Here is a 14915-nt window from a genome sequence, read left to right on the forward strand (position 1 = left end):
CAATATTCATCATAATAAATATAAAACATTTAAAGCTAAACATGATTTATTGACATTAGTTTTGTGCTGTTGACTAACTCAGTTATTAATGAATGGTCTGCAGTGATTAATGACTATAATCTATAATAATTATAATAACATATTGAGGTAGGTATTGTGAAATTATATCTTTAGCGGCCGAGTACCTGTTTTGTTTGCTGACTTTCAGTGTCAAATGCTTACATTTTGGAAAACAAAAAGATTATTTAGACATATTATATTTATAAAGACAAATTTGTCAATATCTTTCATAACATGCTACAAGTTCTGAAACCGATTAATTTTTCAAAATCTAAGAGAAATGGATAAGTTTAAACAAAACAAACATGGTTATGGTAAATTACTACTAAAAAAAAAGTGGAGGGATGGTATCCCTCTACTTCGACCACTGTGTTTGTGTGTGCCTTGAGAATTTAAATTGCGTTTTAAGACTCCAAGCGCTCGGGGTAGGGGTACACTCTGACGGGCGCGGGAGATTGTCTCCTATGTAATATTAATCATAATAAATAAAATAAAACATTTAAAGTTAAACACGAGTTGCCGGATTCGTCGTTCAGAGATAAACGTGATCGACGATGATATTCGCGCGATAAAAGCGTCGTAAATCGTCCCAACAATTGTCTGCTTTTTATTTTTGCCGGTTATTCAAACCTGTAACAAAAGTAGAACTTGCATTTAAAATGTAGGTACATCGTAAAATATAGTTACCCGCTGCCGTACAGTCCGCGATTTCCGTCGGGGAAATTCGTATAATATTTTCATTGCCCTTCCGGAACGGAGCGTAGGCATACAATATTGATGTACTGAATAATAAAATCGTAGTATAGTCAATTTTCATAGTAATATAATAGATAGCACGGTATTGTGCACAGATAACTACAAAACCATCTGGGTGAGATAACAGATAATCGAATTTAAAAAAATATAAAAAATATATCTAGATAAAACATGAGACAAGATAAAAAATAGAAATCACACAATCGTCAGGTTTTTGAAGACTATAGATTAAGAAATTATTATGCGCCCATAATAGAGATGTACATAATATTATTATGAATTGTAGTAAAGGCTGTGTTGAAAGCGGACCGATTTTTAGGGGGCCGTGTTTAGGCAATTTTCTATATCCATCGTGAGTTATTTGTGTGTAGTAACTGATCATTGGTGAACGTGAGTGCCCCCGAACGCTTTATGTAATATTAAAGATGAACTACTACGGCGGAGATTCTTGGAAATCAGTAACTCAGTCACACGTCACTAACTTTTTCGATCATTAATAGTTTCAACACAAACGTTCCGAAAATCGGGAGAAAAATATTCACCCAGCACGAAAAGGCCGATTTTAATAATTTTGAAATCATATATTGTTATAATTATTATTATCCTTATTCCATTGTGTCTAGGTTGTGTAGCAAATGGATTTTCGATTTGTTTGTATCGTTTGATATTAGTGTTGTACCAAATTGATCAGTAAGTTGTGTTACTGAAAAAAAAAATCAATCTAAAATCGATTTCTCACGCGACCCAGAAAAGAGAATAAGGAATGTCGGTTGGGGGACGTGGTGAGCAGCCAGTAATATTAAAACTCCGAAAGTCACATTATATTAATAACAATAATTTATTATAATTAACGATATTTACGCGGGAGACAGCATTAGTAGTTCGTCAGTCGAACTGCGGCCATAGATCGACTCGTTAGACCGCCACGACCTTATCAACAATCCTACTATTGTACTTATCGGAAATCGCACACTAACCCGCAACAGAATTATTCAAATAATATGTTTTCAAAATTAAAACCGGACTTTCGGTACTGGGTGAATTTTTCTGACGATCATATTGGTCTAAATGCCCGAAAAAACGACCGGCTCTCTTAGCAGTTATTACTTATTTCATAGTATGGTAAACGACAAATACACAGTTTTGGTGTATTTATTTTGTATCACAAAAGAGTCACACAATTGCCTATACAGTACGCCGTGTTTTTAACTTTGTGTCTGCAGCACATAATTGTTTGATTTATATTATTGTTATTATTAATATTATTGAAAAGTAATGTAGTATTATATGGCTATCAAAAATCACAATACGATTTCATAGAAATATTAAGCATCGTTATATCACTTAAATGTAAATAACGTTTATGAAATGTCGACAGTTCGTATAATATTTGCCAACTTAATTATTATTTAGTATGTTTTTCAATAATTGTCCAATAGAGCCTATCGGGTTACCATTTTGTATTATTCCGAAACCAGGGCAGACGTTTTTTATATAGGTATAATTTTTATGGGAAGAATTTTACCACTCCTCAGTGGTCAACCGCCAGCTTTAACAATCTGATCCTATTTTTTCGTAACTGAAATACCACACACAACGGTTTTGTACTCTATGACATACCACATACGTTTATGTGGGAAACCTAACCCAATGTAACAAATCGTGATGAGTAACTGATAACATTATCAATTGGTTTATATTATAAGTAATATCGATGAATGGAGGCTGAATGGGAAAACAGTGAACGTGTTCGTCAACAGTATTATCGACTGTCATTACCAAGCCAAAAAGACAATATTATAGTTTACAAGATAGGTATATTTCTTCAGTGAATCAAGTGTTGATCACTTGATTATTTTATCGTTCACGGAAACAATTTTGCTTTTCAAACTAGAAGTTTTTAGTAAAAGACAAAATGTTAACCTTAATGATTGAAGTTTAACTCTGGGAAAATTGGCTGTCCCGGGACACTTTTTCCGGTACACCGGTCACCGGGACTTATTCAAAAACGGCACAATCGGCAATTGCCGAATTCCGTCCCGGGGGTGGAAAAACTATGTCTGAATTCGGTCCCGTGGGTGGGGCGGCTAGGTCCGAATTCCAAAACAGTACAGTTTAATAATAAGTATAAATCATATCAATGAAATTATTATCGTACAACGGTCTACGAAGAAATGATAATGAATCAATATGAGTATATTATGACAATATTCAATATACCTTATTATGGCTTCATTGGCTCATGGCTTTATCGCCTAATCGACGATTCTAATAATAGATTAAGTAGATATTCCGTGGAACCGTACAATATACAATATACCTAAGTCGACTTTCGATGCAATCAGGAAGGTGTGTGGTAAATCGTATTAAATCGTATTAAATCGTTTTAATATGAGACGTCAGTTATTCTTCAGCAATTCAAGACGTAAGACTGTTTTGCCGGGTTCTACATTTTTAGACATGCCAGAAAAGTGGGACGGAATTCGGACTTCAGTTTTGGAACCATATAGGGGTCCGGGACGGAATTCGGTACCAGTCGCTCAATCCCGGCCAAACGAGGACGTGTGATATTCCTACGCAATAGGTATTCATTACATCTGTTCAAAAGGTAAAAAGATACATTTTTAACAGCAAGTCCTACAGGTATTCTGTCGTTCTTATAGAGTGCATCTGAAGATACTTTGAAATCGTTTATAAAAAAATTGGGCTAATTTTTCCTGTTTTATGATTATAAAATCCATAATATCATGTATACAAGAGTAGCCAAAGTAATATCATAATTGTTGTACAGAATATGCGTGAAACAATTATACTAATAAAGTCAGCTGATTTTTCAGTTTTCTTTTTATGCGGTAATGGCTAATATTATATAGTATAGATCAGCGTTTCTCAACCTGTGGTGCGCAGAAAGCTCATAGGTGGTACGCTACGGAAACCACCTTTATTAAAATAAAAAAGATTATTATGATCACATTAAATATTATTTGGTATATTTGATATTTATAATAATATTATAAATAACAATATTATGCATATTTAATTTAGTTTTTATGTATTTAATGCTTATATTATCATAATGTTGTATAGTTCCTAATAAAATAATGTATTTTATGCATGTAAAATAACGTTCTATACATTTTTGATGGGCAAATAAAAAAAAATGTAATTTGATCAAGTACAGGTACACGAAAATGACCAAACTGTGTAGGTGGTACGCGGATATAAAAGGTTGAGAACCGCTGGTGTAGATCGCAAATGCATAATATTGAGTAGGTATGAAAAAAATAACGATTTTAAACGTATGTTTTGTATTTTGTTCAAGCCGCCATTGTAGATTAGCATGATAGTGTATTGTAACCATATAAATTCAATAAAAAAAAAAATTTCAAACGTTTGGTACTTATCTCACTCGCTCACCTCGACAAAAAATAGCGGTGTATTACATTTGAAAGCACAGATGATATTATATTATCTCCGTGTTTGAAATATACGAGCGAGGTTCGGTTAACACTATACATAAACTTACTGTCGCTCACGAATCTTTCGACAGCGGTTGGCAGTATTTCTTACCATTCGGATTAAATTCCGAGGAAATCAAAAACGCTCGTTCAAAGTACCGTCCACGTTCAACTTTTGGGTTGATGATAAACTTGCTGAACTTTACGGAGGACCCGACGTAAAGACGTTCAGTATTTCGTATTATCATTTTACTATTTACGATCATAGGTATATAAGTTCGGTGCCGTCGCTGCTGCGACGACGACTACGACGACGACGACAACGACGACGACGACGACCGGTTCCTCTCTCACTCTCACTCATTCTCTCTCTCACTCTCACTCACGCTCTCTCTCGCACACTCTCGGGGGACCGTTGCGGCGACGACGAGTCGCCCGGACCATGTCTGCACCGGTCCCAGTACAGTCTGAACGCGCGACGCGTGCGCACGCGGCAAATACAACGCCGAATCGCCTCCTATACGATCCGACAAAGTCGCGCGATTTTTTTACCATCATTATTATTATTATCGTTTTTTTTTTTTTTATCGATAGCGATCGACCGCGTTCAATATTATCACGTTATATTTTATTCCGGTACGCCGCACCATATATTTTCGCGATATCAGCGAGGGGTGTTTTTCGTTCGCGCGATACCGTTTCGTTTCGAATACCGTTCGGCGGCCGCGACTCCCGGAGCCGCAATAACGGACGAACCGCCGCGTATGAGTTGCACGGTCTCCCGTGGTAAATAACAATAACGTCCGCAAGCTGCTATTATTACCAATCATTTACAATAAATATCATTGGCGCGGGCGACGGCGAACCATTATAATATTATACACACACTAAACCGGTTGTTGACCTCTGGCGAGGGCGCGCGGCCGAGCGCGAGAGCGGCGGCGGCGGTAGCGGTGGCGGCGGCGGTAGCACCGTCGACGGCAGACGCGCCGCCGACCGGGTCACATCTCCTCGGACCGCCTCCGCCGCCTCCGCCGCTGCCACCGCCGCAGATGTCGTTGGACTCCGTCGCCACCGCCGGGACAGCCACCGACGACGTCCGCCACTACCGGCACCACCACCGTCACCATCATCACCATCACCTGCACCACCACGGCAAACGTCACAAGCGGCCGCCACCGCCGCCGTCGTTGCGAAGACCGCCGCCCGAGACTTTGGACTCGGCGGCGGTGGCCACGCGCGACACACCGGACGCCGTCGCCGCATACCATCATCCGGTCAAGGTACGTGCCTTTATCGCATAGTATTTCCGTTTCGCCTCCAGATCCACTCTGTATAGTCGATAATCACCAATATATTACGTGGGGGGGGGGGGGGGGGTGAACGACCTTTTGATGATGCACCGCCCCCCCCCCCCCCACAAATATGTAATGTTATTTACATGTAAATTACAATGTAATACTATTTAAAATAATAATCGGTTTACATGAGTATTATATTATAGTGACAGACCTGTACAAAACCTCTTTTCCTCCAGACCTCTGACAACATAATTTTGTAAGCATGGGTGGGGTAAAATCCCCCGAAAGTTATCATTGGAGTATCTTATTGATTTCGCCGAACCAATTTCGTCGATTCCAAAAACCGCAGACTTTAGATAAATAAATTGTAGGTTAAAACCTATAATATTGTTCTACCCAAAAACCACACAGCTTATAATTAATTAATAATTTGTCAAAATGTCGCTATTAAAGTATTTATTTTACTATTAGACATTATAGTAAAAACGTAGGCGGAAATCATTTTTTCTGAAAAAATTGCATTTTAGAATGTCATTGTGTAATAAATAGAATAATATATAGGTACTATACATGTTTCAAGTACTCACGAAAAATATTTAAAAATTACAACAAATTAACTAAAATCGTTATTCTTCGTTTATTTATCCAATGTAGTCCAAATTTAAACTGGAAATATCTATGTAAAAAAAAAAAACTGTATGCATATATTTTTAAAAATTTTTTGGTTACAGTATGAGAAACCTTAATTTTGAATCCAAAAAGCATTAAAATTTAAACAATTTATACACTTTTAACAAAAAAATAATTTAAAATTCTCGAAATTTTGATGAAATTTGTCAAAATTTGAAATTTAAGTACTTATCGAAAAAATGATGTTAATGTATTTTTAATATTTATAAACTGGTACTATATGACTTATGAGAAACTTCGTATTAAATTTACAAGCTTTTTGACCAAAGAAAAAGATATTAATATTATTATTAAATATTATTGACATTAATAAAAAAAAAAAACTAAAAAAATATTGAAAATTGAAATGACTAGCGATTGTGACTAATGAATATATAGCTCAAAAAAGTCTCTCCTCAACTTTTCCGTTAACTTTTTTTTTTGTTAATAGTAGAAAAATGTATGATCAATCTTGTATTAAATTTTCCAATGTAGTTTATGAAAAGAGATATTGTTATGAATTTCTTCCTTCAAAATGATTTACAAATTTTCACGGTTTTAACTTCAAACGCCATTATGACAGAAAATAAAAATAAAAACACATGTTATAAAGTTGTACACATTCAATACGTTCATCACTCTGCTTAGAATCCAAAATAAATGTATTAAAAATATATATAATATATTAAATCAATTTGCAGTTTTATTGAATCGTATCGATGAACGATACTTTTTTAAAACTTATACAATCCCCGTGAGAATCACGAAAAAAACACGCGTATTTAACATTATATTGATATTACGGGCAATTTATATCGAAAACATAAGCGTTATTACACGATAAACACACGTAACACCAACTTAAATCTATTAAAAATCTCAACAAAAAGCGCCTTCGCCGATGTTATGCTTATACATTATTATTTAAGTGGTACTTGAGGTTGAGCTATTGTTTTTCAAACCGATAAGAATTGCAACTAATCAAACCAGAGATGTATGTGGGAAATACAAACTTTTCGTGCAAAAATTACAAATTCTCATATTATCATGATTTGTTTTGAATTGATATCGATATTTTTGATAATGTAAGATATTGTTTTATTATATTTGTATAGGTAGCTAAGATTTTTTTCAAATCATCTTTTTATTAGAAAGTCCTTTGACATCTCTAAGTCGGAGAATATGTACAATATAAAATATTATAATCCTTTCCAATTTTAACATTTTAAGAAGAAATATTTTATTGTTTTAAAAGCAGAAAAATAAAGGCAAAAAAAAAAAACAAAAATCGTGACATAAATTTTTTTTAGAAAAACTATTTACGGTCCCAGATGGAATATGAAAGATTAAATTAATAGGTAGTTTTATCAATTGAAATTTAATTAATCAACTCATAAATACTGAGGAAGTTGCTGATAGTTTTGCGAGAAACAAATCAAGACGCAAACTCTTGGCTGGCACCTGTGGTTTGATGTTTCTATTACGAGTATGTTACAATATCTAATCATTAAAATGTTTAATGGGAATGTTTTTTTAGATTCTGAGCGGAGCGAGGAATGTAATGGTTTTACAATGATGTTTATTTCTTTTTTATTTTGTAAACACTTTTTCTACCTCTAAACTTGCTCAAAAATATCAAGTATACCAACTTTTCTGAAAGGTAATGTTCTTGAGCTGGTACTTTAGAGAGATCATTTTTCGATTTTCGAAACGCTACTCGAAATAAAAGCGGTTAAAGGAGAAAAAACGTACGATTTCACGATCTTAAAATATTAAATAATTACGGACGACGTTTTCTACCAGAAATATTGCTTCAAATAAAAAATAACAAGAGATATTTTTTGTTGTATCTTATAATTTGTTCCTTACGGTTTAAAGTTCGGAAAATGTTAGCCATTTTTGATCTATTTATAGGCATTTTAACTTTGGGAGTTTTTTTGTTGTAATTCGGTTAAAAACATTCGTAAAAATTCTTGAAATTTGGGTTGTTTACTTATATTATCCATACCTAGACATGGTAAAGTTTTCAAAACATTTGAGCGACTTATGAGCTTTTTCTTTTATTTTATATTGTTTTTCATTTTTATGATGTTTCGTAATTATAAATTATAATTATAATTATATAAATTACCTATTTATATAAATCGTTCTTAAGCTGTTCTTAAAACGCTTTGTTTATCACCATAGAAACGAATAAAATTAAATAAAAAAGATTCCCCCGTCCGCTCAGAATCGTTTTTTATCGAATGCAATCATTGCATTCAAATCGAATACAGTAAAATTACACCATCCTGTCCGAGGCCCGAAGGGACGATGGACAAACATCCACCACCGAAATGCGCGGACCTACTTTTTTTTTTTTCTTGAATAATAAATCAATTTATTTATGAATTTTAACAGCTTGTTTATTATTTGTTGTACAATAAATTGTTCTTTCTTTTAATTTGCGCCAGTAATAAAGAAACAAAAAATTAGAGGGAGGTCGTCAAATATGACATTCTATTATTATATGGGTGGTAGTTAAATAAACACGCATTTGCGCAAAACGTATGGAAAAAAGTTTGCTCGATTCGTTGTTGGAAATATTTGTAGTCGAAAATCGACGAAAAATTATTCGTTTTATTTTATCAGCTTTTATAGTCTCGCGTAGGTATAGGTGTAACAATGATAAAATCGTACATTATTGTATGGTATCAATTATTGTTTTTAAATCACAAACGCGTATGCCGGATAATCGACGGATACGGACCGCGCGCGTCAGTTCTATAGTAAATCTATTTGTTTTGAAACGAAGTGGTGCTGTTGTCGCGATCACAATAATACTATATGCGAGCGTATAATATGTTTACGTGTTTAGAGTGATTTATCGCGAATATAAGATTGCCTACACCTAGTCTGTATGTAGGTACCTATATCACGATAATCATTGTCCGCACATGCGCACACGACCGTGCTATACATAATATTATTATGTACTCGTACAGCCGTCGTATATATTATGCTTTTACTCTGAGCTCATTATACATAATATAGGTATATTATATCAAATAAATATCGTATGTGCCGCGAGGGGAGCTCGATGAATTCGGTCGTTGCCGGGGAATAGCAATATGACGTGTCCGTCTGCATTCATATCGGTCCTGTAACGATAATGCGGTCTTGTAAAATATGCAAGATTTCAAGAAGACAGACTTGATATCGACAGGAATATAGTTATCGGTACCGACTGTAAGTATCCAAGTATGAGTGCGAATGTCCGACACGTATCGCTTGTACATTGCACCGCGCGTGTAATCGAAATTGACCCGATGCATGCGTATCGATGCACTATTACACTCGTCTCCCTTGAAAATCTTGATACTTTTTAAAAGTTATCAAGTACAGCCGATTATACGGATACTTGTTTTTAAAAGTATTTGAACCCTCGGAGAAAAAATTTAAATAATAAATACAAATAGGTACTTTTAAATTTTTTGTAAAATATTTTTTGTACCTTGTGAATCAACTGAACCGATTTTCACGATTTACGTTAATTTTATATGGCATATACATATTTTGCACGATTACACCGCATCATTTGACGGAACTGTAAAATACTCAACTGTTTTCTTTGCAAAAGTATTTGATTTTTGGTTGAGTATATAACCCATATAGAAAGTATGTAGGTAAACTAAAAATGATCAAGTATTTGAAGATTAGTATTTGATTATTTATGTATTATGAGTATCCAAACATTTAAAATACTTTGTTGAAGGAAGTATACCCTACTTTTTTCAAAAGTATTTTAAACACGTATTTGAGTGCTTAAAAAGTAATTAAATACCTTTACTCGAGTACATTATAACACTTTAATCGTTAAAATATAAAGTACAAAATAAAAATTAATTAATTTCGTTGCCATGGTATAAACCCAATTTTAAATATCTAACTGAAAGACGAGTTGAGTTTGATGTTACCTATATCTGTAAACTATCTAATAATGATATTGACATGCTCTAGATTTACTATATTATTATGATATAAATTACCATTAGCATTTCCTTCTTAATATTCAAACTTTTAAAACGAAAGTTCATGCTACCAACTACGGTTACGCAGCTATACTCTTGATCGCCCTCGTCAACTCTCCTTTTTGTCAAATATTAATATTTTTACGGTTCTTTGCATTTATAGTTAATTCAGTTTTTGTATTACCTAGTTAATAATTATCCTAACATATTCTCGTTAGCTTTGTTACTATTTTATCTTTTACCTTGTATTCTTAATGCATTATCCAATATCAGGAATATCAGAATCTGCACTGTGCCTACTTATGCATTTATGCACTTATGCACTTATGCACTTATGCCCTTGAGGTGTAGATATTATATAGGTACATAAATAAAATAAAAATAATGATATGATGCCGAACGTTTCATTGTACATTGAAATGATTTGGTTTCTGTATAATATGCTTGCAGAGCAGTACCCACTTGCCCACCTTTTTTTAAAATTTAAATTAGGCGAAAAGACTTGAATATTGAAATCAACTAGGTGCACCATTAATTAGCCTTAAAACTGCGAGCCTGGGCGAGTTAATGATAATTTTTAATTGAGTTCAGTTAAGTTGATAGAAAATATTTTTAAAAGTTTATAGTTAATAGTTATCCTAATTTTTTTTTAACTCATTTAAGTTCAAAGTTATATGGAAACTTACAATTAACTTATTAACTTAAATTAGGTTATTTTTTTATTTATTTTTAAATTTACAAATAGCCAGTACCTAATATAGTTTAAAATATTAAAAAGTAAATGTTTACGCAACATGTATCACCAATAATAATTGTATTATATTCATTATTTAATTATTTATAAATCGTCGTTACTTTGATTTTATTAAAATTAACTCGTTATTTATTAATCGTTATCTATTAAGTTGATATCAATATATAAATGTCAAGGGCCTATCCCGTTTACTATTATAATAAATAAATAAATAAATAAATAAATACAAATCCGTTAAGTTAAAAATTAAGTTAATGAAAATTAAATTTTAAAAATAAACTAACTTTTAACTTTACTTCAACGTTTTAACTTGTTTATTGGGCAGGCTTGCTCAAAAGCTATATAATATATTCGTAAACTATAGTTCATTCCCGCCGTTTTTGTATGATTCACGTGAATTCCAGAGAACCCATCCCTACGTGTGGACTATGGATAACGATGCACATTGCACGCACAACGAGTAACTTTATGTGACCGGAATAATATCGTCTATAAATAATGTATTTGAGTCAGTCATATCTTTTATTTTAATAGTATTAACTCAAGAACAAGTAATTTGGTTCATCACGCCCATATATAACTCATTAGTACCGTTAATAACGTCATTGTTCATTGTACTGATCGCGTAACAATCATATTTCAAAATCAGTAGGAAAATTTTAATCAAGAGACGTAAGATTTTTCGTTAATCTCGGTTGTATAAGATAATATACCCAAACGATTCAAAACGCAAATAAAATAAGTGAAATTAGGGTGAAAAATCGTAAAAATGTCAAAACTTGAAAATATCAAAATTATGTGAAAATAATGTGCATCCAAATAAATTATATTCATTGTGTATAATGACTATTATATTAACATACATAATACCATAAATCCGGCACTATATCTATAATAATATAACAAATTGTATCGGACACGCGTGCGCCGTCTGCTTATTGTTGGACAACTGCGTTGATATCGTGGATTTTTCTGTCGACGGTTATTGGCATTATAATATTATTTTTTTTTTCGTCACCAATACAATTTACAATACGTACACAATGACGTATAATAGTGTTTATTACCGTGATACGATTTTTACGTGGCGAAACACAACCCGTAAGAACATATTATTGTTTTTCCGTATAATACGATATACCCGTATACATATTATAACGTACCGATAGCATAAAATGTAGAACTTAGGTATTTTATTTATGTACGGTACACAGCGCAAAGCTCTGTAAGCATTATTCAGATATGCCGTTATAGGTAGGTATATACTCCTACCACACGATAGACGAGGAGAATGACGTCCCGCCGAGTCAAGTATATTATAGTGTTTTATATTATAGGTACCTAAAACGTACCATCGAACTGATGATGTCGTCTTCAATCATCTGTTACCCTATTTATTTTTTACACGCACGTGTTACATAATATCGGATTACTGATTACTATAATCACTGTTATTATTTCGGTTAGGTTAAACCCGGTCTGCAGATTACGTACCTAGGTAGTGGTAATACTCGTAAAAACAAAATGCACGCATAATGTAATAATACAGATAGGTACTTAATATTATGTATGTTATACATTCAAGCGTAAAATATAAAATATAGAATTGTACGTATTTATATCGGAGACTCAAACGTCTTAAACGCAACAACATAATAACATTAAGTCCGAAATTCCAATTAAACACTTTTAACTCCTGCGGGGCTTTACTCGAATGTGGCTCTCTATTACTAAACATTTAAAATCAGACTAATTGCACACGATCGTGTTATACGTATAAGTCTTTCGTAATCTATTGTACTCCTACTGTCAATATTAATATACCAATGTTAGTAATTTCAAATTCGTATGTACTGTGGCATTGTAATATTTTAAGTTTTAACACAAATACAGTTCCGTATTATTATTTATTATCATTTAGAGCAGATTTTTTTTAATTTTTTCGATTATGGGTTTTCAACTGGTCTTTACAAGGAATGTTTTTTAGATGAGTTCAGATTCAAAATGATATACTATTAGTACTCTGCGCGGTGATGATGGCCTGTGTGATGGCTGTTCTCTTTTCCTTTTTTCGTTTCCGTATTATGTAATTATATCGTATACCTATAATGTACGTATACCAATATCATTATATTATATTTTTATATGATATAATACGAACAGATAATAATGTCTTCTAATTTCTTTCACACACCGTAATCTGTATTATATGTACAATCGCGTCGGTCAATTTTACCGACGTCTACTGCAATCTTCGTACCGACAGTATTTTTTCAACATAATAATATTATAACTTTGCATTCAACATATTTACTAGCATGTACCGTGGGCAAAAACAATTTTTATAAATATAATATATTGTAATTTGTAGGTAACTAAAATTGTGTTGATAAAATCGGCAAACCAGTATGTTTATATAAGTAGGTAGTCAAAAATAATGGTAACTAAACGTGGCAATTTTATAATTGAATGTAATATTTATCAGTAGTAAGAATATATTTTGTGATTTAACGCGTTGCAACGAAAAATGTTAGTTACAAGTGTTATGATATTATGTTAAACTGTCTAAAATAGTATACAAATCTGGCTCCCGCGTATAAAAATAATAAAATCATTCACAGCTGTATGTCCATATCACAGGTATACGAATGCACAAAATAATAATAAGATATTTAATTTGTTAAATTTTGATCAAATAAATATTACAAATATTTTACCTCTTGTAGTATCTATATGTATAAGAACCAAAATGTACCATCGTAACAAAATATGTTTACAAAATCAACAACGGTAGGTATATTAGCATAATACATCACAATAATGTGTATAAAAATCAGAAATGTCTAAATTGTGTGTTCACTGTTCAGTAACAGTTATGACAAAACTAAAAATAAACTTTTTAACGCAGCTAAAACGTAATACAACATCAAATTCATTTTTCTACCATTTTACCTACCGTAATTATATGATACTGTAATAATATATTAATATATTTTGACACAATATATTTATCATTATCAAGTTGTATAAAATAAATAGGTATAGGGTGCCTAGGTATCTAGATTCCTACGCACTTATATTATTTCTTGAAAAAAAAAATGTTTGATGATGCGCATTATTCATTTGAAATTATTTTATATTTTTATTCATACCTGCCAACTTAAACAATTTTACCATAAAAATACAAAACAATAACATTAGAATAAAGAGTTATGAATTATGAATAATGGCATGTTACAAATATTTATAATTTAATGACACGCGTAAAATAAAACCATCGGAAAATAAATTAAGGTACCAAATATCTACAAATTACTAGTACCTTGGTACATGATATAAAATGATCCAACTTTTTGAACTTTGAATTTACTTATAAAGAAATATGTATAAAATCTATCAGATATTACGCAAAACTAAAATATAATATTTAGTTTGGAATAATTGTCCTAAGTTTTTTTTAGTTTTTTAATTGTCTGTACAAGCCACTTTTTATTTTATTTTAAATTAACACATGCAAGGTAAGGAGTAAACACTTATTTCCATGGCAAGTCAATCTAATTAACTGTCTCCAGACTAATAATTATATTGAAAACAGTTATAATATAGGTAGTCTATAAATTATAATAATAATACTATAATGGATTGTATTCAATTTGTATAGGTATTATTATGGTATTTTATAGTTTTAACTTTTAAACATACAAATTACTAAGATATGTTTCTGGAAAATGTAATAGTAATAGTAAGTACTCTGCAAAGGTATGTATAGGTACGACGGTTATTTATTTTTTTTAAAAAAAGTGGGCCCGAAAATGATGTCAATAATAATAAATATTATACGTTCGGTGCAAGAAACGTGGGTGATTAACGGACTATACTAGCAGAGAGTATAATATTATAATTGACT

General features: G+C 32.3%; 2 protein-coding genes across 3 annotated transcripts in view; one reads left to right on the forward strand and one right to left on the reverse strand.

Moving 5' to 3' along the window:
- The window catches only part of LOC132949743 (lachesin-like), a 277467-nt gene that overhangs the window by 210563 nt on the left and 51989 nt on the right, over nucleotides 1-14915 (reverse strand). The gene's annotated exons all lie outside the window — the stretch shown is intronic.
- LOC132949741 (EGFR adapter protein-like) overlaps nucleotides 4754-14915 on the forward strand; it is a 180961-nt gene continuing 170799 nt past the window's right edge. For both annotated transcript variants that reach the window (XM_061020786.1, XM_061020787.1), the window contains exon 1: nucleotides 4754-5557. In XM_061020786.1, coding sequence (XP_060876769.1) covers nucleotides 5327-5557 — 231 coding nt within the window. In that variant the 5' untranslated portion in view covers nucleotides 4754-5326. The remainder of the gene's footprint in view (nucleotides 5558-14915) is intronic.

The sequence above is a fragment of the Metopolophium dirhodum genome, chromosome 7 (genome assembly GCF_019925205.1).
Source record: "Metopolophium dirhodum isolate CAU chromosome 7, ASM1992520v1, whole genome shotgun sequence".
Classification (NCBI taxonomy): Eukaryota; Metazoa; Arthropoda; class Insecta; order Hemiptera; family Aphididae; genus Metopolophium; species Metopolophium dirhodum.